Genomic DNA, 14,362 nt, shown 5'->3' with positions numbered 1-14,362 from the left:
GAGTGTGTATGGGTAGAAGTGGGAAGGATATGTATTGGTGCAGGTAGGAAGGATATATATGGATGGAGGCGAGAATGGAGTGCATGGGTGGAGGTTGGAAGGATATGTATAAGTGGATGAGGGAATAATGTGCATAGGTGGGGATGGCAAGGGTGTGTACGGATGGTGGTGGTAGGAAGAGCACCACCATCAACATAACATCAACACCACCATCAACATAACATCAACACCACCATCAACATAACATCAACACCACCATCAACATAACAACCATGACCCCCCCCCCCATGCCACGAGCATTCACACCCAGGGAAACATCCTCCAGAGGTCAAGAACAGGTGAACTCTTGATCACCTTGCAAAGTTAAATAAAATATTTCCTGGATAGACCCTAGTCAGCTTGTTTCAAGTAGAAGATATTAATCCCGATAGTCTTGTCAAACACACTTAATGATGCATTCTTGAGTGTTTTGTGATAATCCTTGGGAAGCTTCCAATGAAGGTCAGCCCAAGTGACCTCGGATCTTCTTGCAGAGTCTTGAAGTGCTGATTAACTAGTTAGGTGAGCAGACATTTTTAATTGGAAATTCCGTGGGTAGGCTGAATCAGCTGGGAACAAGACTACTTCTCACGTTCTCACATGATTTGCAACAACACGCTCCTGTTGCGGGGCATGGCAAGGCTCCTGTTGCGGGGCATGGCAAGGGTGTGTATATATATGCCTGTAGGGCAGCTCAGTGTCAGAGTGCTGGGGTCGAGGCATCAGAGTGGACGCCGCAGGTCATCAGACGCGGTCAGAGGGAGAGGAAGTCAGTCCACCCAAGGGTCGAAGAGCAGTATCCAGACGGTAATGTGAGTGATCTCTGGTTGTAGTCCATGTAGGATGTCTGAATAATTGCCAGTGTTATAAAAGGGACTTAGAGTTTGGTGAATATCATCATTGTATCCTAATAAACTCGTGGTCAATTTTCCATCTGTGTGTGTTAATCATTGGGCCACCCAATCCTCTGTGCTCGGATTGTTACCAACCGGACAATAAGGAATGACATCGAGAGGAGAACTCTCAAAGCCACTTCCTGTCTCATTGCTTGACATGAATGCGTGTGTGGGGTCGGCAGCTGGATGTAATGGACTTGAGTCGAGCACGGGTTGAGTACTGAGTGCGAGTCCCACGTGCACAACGTCTACAACCTATATTATAACCTTTATATCAAGGCGGTGAGATGTGTTTGCCAGTAAAACTGAAGAAAGTATAGGGCACTGTGCCATATTAACACCGTTCTCCAAATACGTGTATTGAAAATACACAAAATATGTTTAATCTTTACCTGTAAGCTTAAATAAAAGAATAACAATAATAGACAGGGTTGTTCCTTATTAAGTTCCAGGTCAGCTGAAATAAGTGCTAATTTATCCTCCAGATACCAATAAGACTTTAGAAAAGAGAATACACAACTACACCAAAAGTTTATCTAGGATTCCTAAACATAACATTTACTCTAATTATATTTAACAGACATAATTATGAGTAAAAACTGTGCACATTGAGAGCTTACCAGTCGGTGACGAGCTGGAGGTTGGCAGTGTACTTCCTGAAGGTGCTGCGGCGGGCGGCCAGCTCAGCGCCATCCTGCAGGTTCTCCCCCACCACCCACACGTACCTCAGCTCCTGCAGCGCCCTCACCAGCTGCTCCGTCAAAGTCAGAGTCATTAACCCAGACAATTATCGTGTTGACGAAAGTGTCACTTGCATTATCTTGAGACTCGGGGTCGCTACAGATATCTCAAATGGTTTATATAGTTCAAGGTAACGCCCATTATCATATGAAGAAAGATAATGATTAGTGGAGAGAGATTGGCAGAGAAATAACCCCTGTGTATTTACTATTTATGCCTGAAGAATTGATCTGTTAGCTCTTGGACCCGCCTTTGTAAGCACTCGATTGTTCCATAATTATGTCTACTACATATATTTCCCTGTAACACACACACTCACACACACCAACCACTCCCCCGGTTCATATAGTACTTTTTGTAACTATGTGCACCATAATACAAACATTGACGTACTAAGCAATTGGAGTAGAATTTTGTACTATTAACTTAATGGTGTGAGAAAAAAGAAGCTATAAAACAAGCCAATATTTCTAGGTCAAGTATAGCACACATACGTACTATATTAGCCCTCAGACAGCGCGTATTAGGCCTAGCAACGTTAAGTTAGCTTAGTTTAGTTTGTCTTTGCAATATATATATATATATATATATATATATATATATATATATATATATATATATATATATATATATATATATATATATATATATATATATATATATATATAATCTTTTCTGAGCTGAACAAATTCAATAGTTGTTGGAAACTGCGACACTAGATTACTAACCACAAAATTTATTAGAAGAAATGGGTTTTGGGACCGTTCACAGAAAAATGGAAACCCGTGACGTCATCAAAATATTCATGTAAGCTCTACACATATCCCTAAAACAAACAGTCTAGTGAATAAACTTGATAGAAAAATGTTCTCTATGATTGATTTATCTTAATGAATTCTACTTTAATATTAAAGGTCCCCCCCCTCCCCCATTGTCAATAAAAAGACAAAAAATTCACCATATTTCTGGAGACGATGGAAGGACAAGGGAGCCTGGGCGACAGAATGTAAACAAAAACAAAAGAGGCTGACGAGATTGTGTAAACAAAGGTCGTGAAGGTTCTGCGACACACGTCACTTCAAAGACCTGATATTTTCATCGCTCAACAGTGATTCTGCCACAGTGATCTTATCTATAATAGGGAAGTGCTCAGTATCCGACGAAACATCATGTATTTTAATTTTATGCCCATAAATAAATTTTACATAGATTAGTTGGTTATGCAACATGACCACCAAAACACTAGTAAGCCTAGTTTTAGCAATTACAGTGTCCTAATAAATACATTAATAGATAACCTGATTAAGTCATATTTTATTGACTATAATAGTCGAACAATTGTTACTGTATAAAATTCCATAAGGTAACCTGTGACGAACTGAAGAACTCACAGCAAGCTGTTAGCACCTACAGTGATTCTGAACAGACACCATATTTGCTTGAACATCCACTATTTGAGGATATTATATGGCTTTGTATATAACCCCCTCAAACTTGTGTACAGGTAAATACCTAACAGGATAACTTTTAAATAAGTACTACAAAAACAAGGGGAAGAGCTGCACACACACACACACACACACACACACACACACACACACACACACACACACACACACACACACACACACACACACGCACGCACGCACACACACACACACACACACACACACACACACACACACACACACACACACACACACACACACACACAAAGTGACCCTCAAAGCGATGTACACTAACATACATGGAATTACAAATAAAGCAAATGAGCTTGGAGAACGGGTACTAGAGGAAAACCCAGACATAATAGCCCTCACAGAAACAAAGCTAACAAAAACGATAACAAACGCAGTGTTCCCACAGGACTATTATGTTATGAGGAAAGAGAGGGAAGGAAGAGGTGGTGGTGGCGTAGCTCTGCTGGTAAGAAAAGGCTGGGATTCTGAGGAGATGTATATTCAGGGCTGTGAAGGTTTCAGTGACTACATAGCAGGTACCATAACAAATGGAGGGAAAAAATTATAGTCGTAGTCATATATAATCCACCACCAAATGACAGAAGACCTAGACAGGAATATGATGGCCACTATTAACAACATGGCCACTATTAACATAATAGAAAGAGCAGCTTCTGTTGCTAGCAGGAATGGATCTGGACTACTAATTAAGGGAGACTTCAACCATGGGAAGATAGATTGGAAGAACAGAGACCCGCATGGAGGACCAGAAACATGGAGAGCTAAGCTGCTGGACGTGGCAACAAGAAACTTTCTAAGCCAGCACATGAAAGAACCAACAAGAATGAGAGGAGAAGATGAACCAGCAATGCTTGATTTGATATTTACCCTAAATGAGTGGGACATAAGGGAAGTTAAGATGGAAGCGCCCTTGGGAATGAGTGACCACAGTGTATTGAACTTTGAGTACCTGGTAGAGCTAGGACTTATCTCCCCCAAAAAAGAACTAGGAATCAAAAGGCTGGCATACCGAAAGGGGAATTATGAACAGATGAGAAGTTTCCTAAGTGGGACACCTTGGGACACAGACCTCAGAGATAAGTCCGTACAGGGTATGATGGACTATGTTACCCAAAAGTGTCAGGAGGCAGTAAACAGGTTCATCCCGGCCCAAAGGGAAAAATCCGAGAAGCAACAGAAGAATCCATGGTATAATAGGGCATGTATGGAAGCGAAGAAACTGAAAAAAAGGGCGTGGAGGAACTTCCGGAATAACAGAACACCAGAAAGCAGAGAGAGATACCAGAGAACCAGGAATGAGTACGTCAGGGTGAGAAGAGCAGCCGAGAAAAGTTTTGAAAATTATATAGCAAACAAAGCCAACACCGAACCAAAGCTACTCCACAGTTACATCAGAAGGAAAACAACAGTGAAAGAACAGGTATTGAAACTTCGAACGGGCGAGGACAGGTATACAGAGAATGACAGAGAGGTGTGTGAAGAACTCAACAAGAGGTTCCAGGACGTCTTCACAATAGAACAAGGTGAGGTCACTGTGCTAGGAGAAAGGGAGGTAAACCAGGCGGCCTTGGAAGAGTTCGAAATTACGAGAGAGGAGGTCAAGAGACACCTGCTGGATCTGGATGTTAGAAAGGCTGTTGGTCCAGATGGGATCTCACTATGGATACTGAAAGAGAGTGCAGAGGCACTTTGCTTGCCACTCTCCATAGTGTATAGTAAGTCACTGGAGACGGGAGACCTACCAGAAATATGGAAGATGGCGAATGTGGTCCCAATATACAAAAAAGGCGACAGGCAAGAGGCACTGAACTACAGGCCAGTGTCCTTGACTTGTATACCATGCAAGGTGATGGAGAAGATCGTGAGAAAAAACCTGGTAACACATCTGGAGAGAAGGGACTTCGTGACAAATCGCCAACATGGGTTCAGGGAGGGTAAATCTTGCCTTACAGACTTGATAGAATTCTACGATCAGGTGACAAAGATTAAGCAAGAAAGAGAGGGCTGGGCGGACTGCATTTTCTTGGATTGTCGGAAAGCCTTTGACACAGTACCGCATAAGAGGGTTGTACATAAGCTGGAGAGACTGGCAGGTGTAGCTGGTAAGGTGCTCCAGTGGATAAGGGAGTACCTAAGCAATAGGAAGCAGAGAGTTACGGTGAGGGTTGAGACCTCCGATTGGCGAGAAGTCACCAGTGGAGTCCCACAGGGCTCTGTACTCGGTCCTATCTTGTTTCTGATATATGTAAATGATCTCCCGGAGGGAATCGATTCATTTCTCTCAATGTTTGCGGACGATGCTAAAATTATGAGAATGATTAAAACAGAAGAGGACTGTTTGAGGCTTCAAGAAGACCTAGACAAGCTGAAGGAAAGGTCGAACAAATGGTTGTTAGAGTTTAACCCAACCAAATGTAATGTAATGAAGATAGGTGTAGGGAGCAGGAGGCCAGATACAAGGTATCACCTGGGAGAGGAAATTCTTCAGGAGTCAGAGAAGGAAAAAGACTTGGGGGTTGATATCACGCCAGACCTGTCTCCTGCAGCACATATCAAGCGGATAACATCAGCAGCATATGCCAGGCTGGCCAACATACGAACAGCATTCAGAAACTTGTGTAAAGAATCATTCAGAACTTTGTATACCACATATGTCAGGCCAATCCTGGAGTATGCAGCCCCAGCATGGAGTCCATATCTAGTCAAGGATAAGACTAAACTGGAAAAGGTTCAAAGTTTTGCCACCAGACTATTACCCGAGCTGAGAGGTATGAGCTACGAGGAGAGACTACGGGAATTGAACCTCACTTCGCTGGAAGACAGAAGAGTTAGGGGGGACATGATCACCACATTCAAGATTCTGAAGGGAATTGATAGGGTAGATAAAGACAGTCTATTTAACACAAGGGGAACACGCACAAGGGGACACAGGTGGAAACTGAGTGCCCTAATGAGCCACAGAGATATTAGAAAGAACTTTTTTAGTGTCAGAGTGGTTGACAAATGGAATGCATTAGGAAGTGATGTGGTGGAGGCTGACTCCATACACAGTTTCAAGTGTAGATATGATAGAGCCCAATAGGCTCAGGAATCTGTACACCTGTTGATTGACGGTTGAGAGGTGGGACCAAAGAGCCAGAGCTCAACCCCCGCAAACACAACTAGGTGAGTACAACTAGGTGACTAGGTGAGTACACACAGACACACACACACACACACACACACACACACACACACACACACACACACACACACACACACACACACACACACACACACACACACACACACACACACACACACACACACACACACACACACACACACACACACACACACACACACACACACACACACACACACACACACACACACACACACATACACACACACACACACACACACAAACACACACACATACACACACACATACACACACACACACACACACACACACACACAAACACACACGCACACACACACGCAGGAGGCAGGGGACTGAACACAAGGTATCATCTGGGAGGTGAAATCCTGCAAGAGTCAAATAGAGAGAAAGATCTGTGGGTTGATATCACACCGAAATTGTCCCCAGAGGCCTACATCAAAAGAATATCATCAGGGACATAAGCTAGATTGGCCAACATAAGAACTGCCTTTAGAAACTTGTGTAAGGAATTGTTCAGGACCCTGTATACCACTTATGTAAGACCAATCCTGGAGTATGCAGCTCCAGACTGGATTCCATATCTTGTTAAACACAAGACTTGTTATAAGACTATATAAACAGTTAGAGAAGATCCAGCGGTATGCCACCAGGCTCGTCCCGGAACTGAGAAGAATGAGCTACGAGGAAAGGCTAAAGGAGCTGAACCTCACATCCCTGGAAAACAGAAGAGTAAGGGGAGACATGATAACCACCTACAAAATTCTCAGGGGAATTGACAGGGTGGACAAAGACAAACTCTTCAGCACGGGTGGGACACGAACAAAAGGACACAGGTGGAAACTTACTACCCAGATGAGCCACAGAGACGTTAGAATTTTTTTTTTCAGTGTCAGAGTAGCTAATAAATGGAATGCATTAGGCAGTGATGTGGTGGAGGTTGACTCCATACACAGTTTCAAATGTAAATATGATAGAGCCCAGTAGGCTCAGGAATCTGTACACCAGTTGATTGACAGTTGAGAGGCGGGACCAAAGAGCCAAAGCTCAACCCCCGCAAGTACAATTAGGTGAGTACACACACACACACACACACACACACACACACACACACCTGGGGGCCTGGTAGCCTGGTGTATATCGCGCAGGACTTGTAATTCTGTGGCGCGGGTTCGATTCCCGCACCAGGCCGAAACAAATGGGCAAAGTTTCTTTCACCCTGAATGCCCCTGTTACCTAGCAGTAAATAGGTACCTGGGAGTTAGTCAACTGTCACGGGCTGCTTCCTGGGGTGTGTGTGTGTGTGGCGTGAAAAAAAATGTAGTTAGTAAACAGTTGATTGACAATTGACAGGCGGGCCGAAAGAGCAAAGCTCAATCCCCGCAAATACAACTAGGTGAATACAACTAGGTGAATACAACTAGGTGAATACACACACACACACACACACACACAACGCAATCCTGAATGCCCCTGTTACCTAGCAGTAAATAGGCACCTGGGAGTTAGTCAGCTGTCACGGGCTGCTTCCTGGGGTGTGTGTGTGTGTGTGTATGGTGTGAGAAAAAAAACAGTTAACAGTTGATTGACAGTTAAGAGGCGGGCCAAGAGAGCAAAGCTCAACCCCAGCAAACACAACTAGGTAAATACAACTAGGTGAATACACACACACACACACATGTGCCAATAAGCTAGTCCCAGAACTAAGAGGCATGAGTTTCAAAGAAAATTTGCTTGAAATACACCTCACGACACTAGAAGACAGAAGAGTAAGGGGGAACATGATCACTACCTACAAAATTTTCAGAGGAATTGACAGGGGTAGATAAGGATAAATTGTTTGACACGGGTGGTACACGAACAAGGGGACACAGGTGGAAACTGAGTACCCAAATGAGCCACAGGGATGTTAGAAAGAATTTTTTCAGTGTCAGAGTAGTTAAGAGGTGGCATGCATTAAGGCAGTGATGTAGTGATGGCAGACTTCATACATAGTTTCAAATGTATATATGACAGAGCCCAATAGGGCTCAATCACATGTATATATCATATCAACTGGTGTACATCAATCTGTACACCAGTTGATTGACAGTTGAGAGGCAGGACCAAATAACCAAAGTTCAACCACCGCAAGCACCACTAGGTGAGTGCAACTAGGTGAGTACACACATAAGCAGCACCAAAGAGCTAGAGCTCAACCACCGCAAGTACCACTAGGTGAGTGCAACTAGGTGAGTACACACATAAGCAGCACCATAGAGCTAGAGCTCAACCCACGCAAGCACTACTAGGTGAGTGCAACTAGGTGAGTACACACATAAGCAGCACCAAAGAGCTAGAGCTCAACCCACGCAAGCACCACTAGGTGAGTACACACAGAAAGCAGCCCGGAGCAGCTCTATAACTCCAAGTATCAATAATTCACTGCCAGGTGAAAAGGTGCGTCACTGTGTGTGGCTGTGGCGTGCGTGTGTACTCACCTAGTTGTGTTTGTGGGGGTTGAGCTCTGGCTCTTTGGTCCCGCCTCTCAACCGTCAATCAACAGGTGTACAGATTCCTGAGCCTATTGGGCTCTATCATATCTACACTAGAAACTGTGTATGGAGTCAGCCTCCACCACATCACTTCCTAATGCATTCCATTTGTCAACCACTCTGGCACTAAAAAAGTTCTTTCTAATATCTCTGTGGCTCATTTGGGCACTCAGTTTCCACCTGTGTCCCCTTGTGTTAAATAGCCTGTCTTTATCTACCCTATCAATTCCCTTCAGAATTTTGAATGTGGTGATCATGTCCCCCCTAACTCTTTTGTCTTCCAGCGAAGTGAGGTTTAAATTCCCGTAGTCTCTCCTCGTAGCTCATACCTCTCAGCTCGGGTACTAGTCTGGTGGCAAACCTTTGAACCTTTTCCAGTTTGGTCTTATCCTTGACTAGATATGGACTAAATGCTGGGGTTGCATACTCCAGGATTGGCCTAACATATGTGGTATACAAAGTTCTGAATGATTCCTTACACAAGTTTCTGAATGCCGTTCTTATGTTGGCCAAATAGACATATGCCGCTGATGTTATCCTCTTGATATGGACTGCAGGAGACAGGTCTGGCGTGATATCAACCCCCAAGTCTTTTTCTTTCTCTGACTCTTGAAGTATTTCATCTCCCAGATGGTACCTTCTGTCTGGCCTCCTGCTCCCTACACCTATCTTCATTACATTACATTTGGTTGGGTTAAACTCTAACAACCATTTGTTCGACCATTCCTTCAGCTTGTCTAGGTCTTCTTGAAGCCTCAAACAGTCCTCTTCTGTTTTAATCATTCTCATAATTTTAGCATCGTCCGCAAACATTGTGAGAAATGAATCGATACCCTCCGGGAGATCATTTACATATATCAGAAACAAGATAGGACCGAGTACAGAGCCCTGTGGGACTCCACTGGTGACTTCTCGCCAATCGGAGGTCTCAACCCTCACCGTAACTCTCTGCTTCCTATTGCTTTGATACTCCCTTATCCACTGGAGCACCTTACCAGCTACACCTGCCTGTCTCTCCAGCTATGTACAAGCCTCTTATGCGGTACTGTGTCAAAGGTTTTCCGACAATCCAAGAAAATGCAGTCCGCCCTGCCCTCTCTTTCTTGCTTACTCTTTGTCACCTGATCGTAGAATTCTATCAAGCCTGTAAGGCAAGATTTACCCTCCCTGAACCCATGTTGGCGATTTGTCACGAAGTCCCTTCTCTCCAGATGTGTTACCAGGTTTTTTTCTCACGATCTTCTCCATCACTTTGCATGGTATACAAGTCAAGGACACTGGCCTGTAGTTCAGTGCCTCTTGCCTGTCGCCCTTTTTGTATATTGGGACCACATTCGCCGTCTTCCATATTTCTGGTAGGTCTCCCGTCTCCAGTGACTTACTATACACTATGGAGTGGCAAGCAAAAATGCCTCTGCACACTCTTTCAGTATCCATGGCGAGATCCCGTCTGGACCAACAGCCTTTCTAACATCCAGATCCAGCAGGTGTCTCTTGACCTCCTCTCTCGTAATTTCGAACCTATCCAAGGCCGCCTGGTTTACCTCCCTTTCTCCTAGCACAGTGACCTCCCTGGTTCTATTGTGAAGACCTCCTGGAACCTCTTGCCAGGAGGCCGAAGAGAGACTTATACCAACAGTAAATGGAAAAAATAAGAGGTAATATAATAACCCATGGTTTAATAGACATTGTCAGGAAGCAAAAATGGCCAGCAGGCGGGAGTGGAGGAAGTACAGAAGACAGAGGACAGAGGATAACAGGATCAGATGCAACAGAGCTAGGAACGATTACATTAACATTAGACGAACATCGGAAAGGGACTATGAGAACGATATTGCGATCAAAGTGAAAAAGCAACCTAAGTTACTTCACAGCCATATAAGAAGAAAAATGTCGGTGAACGACCAAGTGACAAGACTAAGGAAAACAGAGGGGGCATATACTGTAAGGGACAAGGAATTCCGTGAGACACTGAATGCCAGTTTCCATGGAGTGTTCACTACCGAGCCTTGAGCAACTCCCATTGTTAGAAGGGATTACCCTAGATGAAAGACTATCAGATATAGAGGTGACAGCAGGGGAGGTAATGAAACTTTTGACAACACTCGATGCAACTAAAGCAGTTGGACCAGACAAAGTTTCACCGTGGATACTAACAGAAGCAGCGCAGGCCCTCAGTGTGCCTCTGGCAATGATCTTTAATGAGTCACTTATGTCGGGAGAATTGCCCAGTTGCTAGAAGAAGGCAAATGTCGTACCGATTTCAAGAAAGGTGATAGGGAGGAGGCACTTAACTATAGACCTGTATCACTAACAAGCATCCCTTGTAAAATACTGGAAAGAATAATTGTCTACGACTGGTTGCACACCTGGAGAACGTTAGGTTTGTGAACAAACATCAACATGGGTTCTGGAAAGGGAAATCGTGCCTAATAAACCTTTTGGAATTCAATGATAAAATAACGAGGATAAGACAGGACAGAGATGGTTGGGCAGACTGTATATTTCTGGACTGCCAAAAAGCCTTTGATACAGTACCGCACATGAGATTGCTGAAGGAACCAAAGAGATACGGTAAGGGGCGAGAAGTTGAACTGGCGAACAGTAACGAGTGGAGTACCACAAAGATCGGTGCTGGAACCAATTCCATTTCTAGTATATATTAACGACATATTCGCAAGGAGTAGAGTCCTACATGTCGATGTTCGCGGATGATGCAAAGTTGATGAGAAGAGTTGTGACAGATGAGGATTGCAGGATCCTCCAAGAAGACCTGAACAGGTTGCAGAGATGGTCAGAGAAATGGCTACTGGAGTTCAACGCGTGCGAATGTTAAAGTAATGGAAATGGGACTAGGAGATAGGAGACCAAAGGGACAGTACACAATGAAGGGGAACTTCCTACCTGTGACGATGCGTGAAAGATACCTGGGCGTGGACGTAACACCTAATCTATCTCCTGAAGAACATATAAATAGAATAACGATAGCAGCGTACTCTACACTGGCAAAAGTTAGAACATCATTCAGCAACCAAAGTAAGGAGGCATTTAGGATGCTTTACACTGCCTACGTGAAGCCAGTCTTGGAGTATGCCGCCTCATCATGGAGTCCCCATCTGAAGAAACATATAAGGAAACTGGAATAGGTTCAGAGGTTTGCAACAAGACTTGTCCCAGAGTTACGAGGGATGGGGTATGAGAAGCGCCTGAGGGAACTGTGCCTTACGACACTAGAAGGAAGAAGGGAGAGGGGGGGGACACGATAGGAACGTATAAAATACGATTGACAGAGTGGACATAGACGAAATGTTCACACGGAATAGTAACAGAACGAGGGGACATGGGTGGAAGCTGGAAACTCAGATGAGTCACAGGGATGTTAGGAAGTTTTTTTTTAGTATGGGAGTCGTGGGAAAATGGAATGCACTTAAGAAACAGGTTGTGGAAGCAAATACTATTCATAATTTTAAAACTAGGTATGATATGGAAATAGAACCATAGTCATTGCTGTAAACAACCGATGCTCGAAGGGCGGGATCCAAGAGTCAATGCTCGATCCTGCAGACACAATTAGGTGAGTACACACACACACACACAGTTTTTTGTGAAAAAAACTAGTAGTAACAGTCAGATTGATTGACAGTTGAGAGGAGGGGTCGAAAGAGCAGAGTTCAACCCCCCCAACTCCACTAGGTGAATACACACACACACACGATTCTATACCCTTTGGGAGATCATTTACATATATCAGAAACAGTATAGGTCCAAGGACTGAACCCTGCGGAACTCACTGGTGACGTCTCGCCAATCTGAGGCCTCACCCCTCACAGTCACTTGCTGTCTTCTGTTGCTTAGGTACTCCCTTATCCAATAGAGTACCTTCCCTTTCACTCCTGCCTCACTTTCACTAGTATCCAAGGGGAGATTCCGTGTGACAGGGGGTGGGTGGGGGTGGTGAGAGGGGGAGGGTGGAGTTGGTGAGAGGGAGAGGGTAGGGGGGAGAGTGAGAGGGGGAGGGTTGGGGGGTGAGAGAGGGAGGGTTGGGGGAGCATGGGGGGAGGAGAGGCTTGGGGAGATGGGGAGAAGGGGGGGGGGGCTTGGGGGGTCGGAAAAGGGGTGAGGGAATGGGGGCCGTGGGAGAAAGGGAAGGCTGAGGTGGGTGTGGAAGAGGGGAGGGTTTAGGGGAGTGGTTGAGAGGGGAAGACTTAGGTGGGGTGGGAGAAGAGTGGGGGGCGGGGGAGAACAGAGGGCTTGGGGTGGGAGAGAGACGGGAGGGCATGTGGGAGAAGGGAGGGCTTGGGGGATGGGGGAGAAGGAGGGTCCTGAGGAGAGGGGTGAGTGGGAGGAGGGGGTTGGGTGAGGGAGGGTGCCCTAGGTGGGTACTTAGTGGGGGGCTGACAGGAGATGGGGCAGGTAGGATGTCTGTTGGGCAGAATATGGGGGGGGGTGCCCCACTCCCTGTGGCTGTTGCACTGTTTTGGGAGGGTTCCCCACTCTCCTCTGGGATTGTAGGGTTCGGGGTTGTGGTTGTCTGATTCCTTTCTCTCTCCCTGCCCGCCTTTCTCGCGTCTGCTGCCTGCTTTGTCTCTTCCCTTGTCATATCCCTCTGCAGGAATACTTTTTTGAATTTCTGTACATTTGCTAGACCACTCTTCCTTACTAATAGTTCCTCTTTCGTAATTTCGCTCATGAATACCACCTTTATCATTCGGTCTCTGTCCTTGTTGTACTTTCCAAGCCTGAAGACCTTTTCAACATTTTGGTCACTTCCCCCTATCCTTACCTCTTTAAGGATCTCGGTAACTATGTTTTTGTCCTAGTCTCTCCACTCCTTTGGGCTGGTCACTGTTTGCTCTTTAATGCCTGCTACTACTACTGCTCTTTTTCTCTCTATCAGCCGGCTAGTACATCTAGGTGCTTCCTGAGAGGAAGCCACTTCTATGGCAACTTCCCTAACTGCAGACCTAGCTTCAGGGCTCTTTTTAAGCATTTCAGCAAATGAGAGCTGAGTTGTGGAGGTTCCCTCCACAGTAGCATTCCTGTCTCCCTGAAGTACGATTTGTGTCTGGTATTGCAGAGGAGTCTCCTTCAGGCATCTTATCTCCTCCTTTGCTGCCCTTAGTTCATCCTGCAGGTTGGCTACTGTCTCCCTCATTACCCTAAGTCCTTCACTGAATTCATCCCACATTTGCTGGAATACTCACTTCCTGTTCCACCCCATCCTCTGAGTTTGTTCCAGCCATGATTGTCCTCCTGCATTTGTCACTCCAAGTTCGTGTCCCTGCCATGTTTTCTTTATGAGAGAGAGAGAGAGAGAGAGAGAGAGAGAGAGAGAGAGAGAGAGAGAGAGAGAGAGAGAGAGAGAGAGAGAGAGAGAGAGAGAGAGAGAGAAGAGAGAGAGAGAGAGAGAGAGAGAGAGAGAGAGAGAGAGAGAGAGAGAGAGAGAGAGAGAGAGAGAGAGAAGAGAGAGAGAGAGAGAGAGAGAGAGAGAGAGAGAGAGAGAGAGAA

General features: G+C 45.2%; 1 protein-coding gene across 1 annotated transcript in view; it reads right to left on the bottom strand.

Moving 5' to 3' along the window:
• The window catches only part of LOC123756316 (dynein beta chain, ciliary), a 98,021-nt gene that overhangs the window by 49,074 nt on the left and 34,585 nt on the right, over window positions 1-14,362 (bottom strand). Inside the window, exon 4 of the mRNA XM_069331019.1 lies at window positions 1,556-1,686. Coding sequence (XP_069187120.1) covers window positions 1,556-1,686 — 131 coding nt within the window. The remainder of the gene's footprint in view (window positions 1-1,555; window positions 1,687-14,362) is intronic.

Source organism: Procambarus clarkii, chromosome 25 (genome assembly GCF_040958095.1).
Source record: "Procambarus clarkii isolate CNS0578487 chromosome 25, FALCON_Pclarkii_2.0, whole genome shotgun sequence".
NCBI lineage: Eukaryota > Metazoa > Arthropoda > Malacostraca > Decapoda > Cambaridae > Procambarus > Procambarus clarkii.
This window is presented reverse-complemented; position numbering and strand designations above follow the sequence as displayed.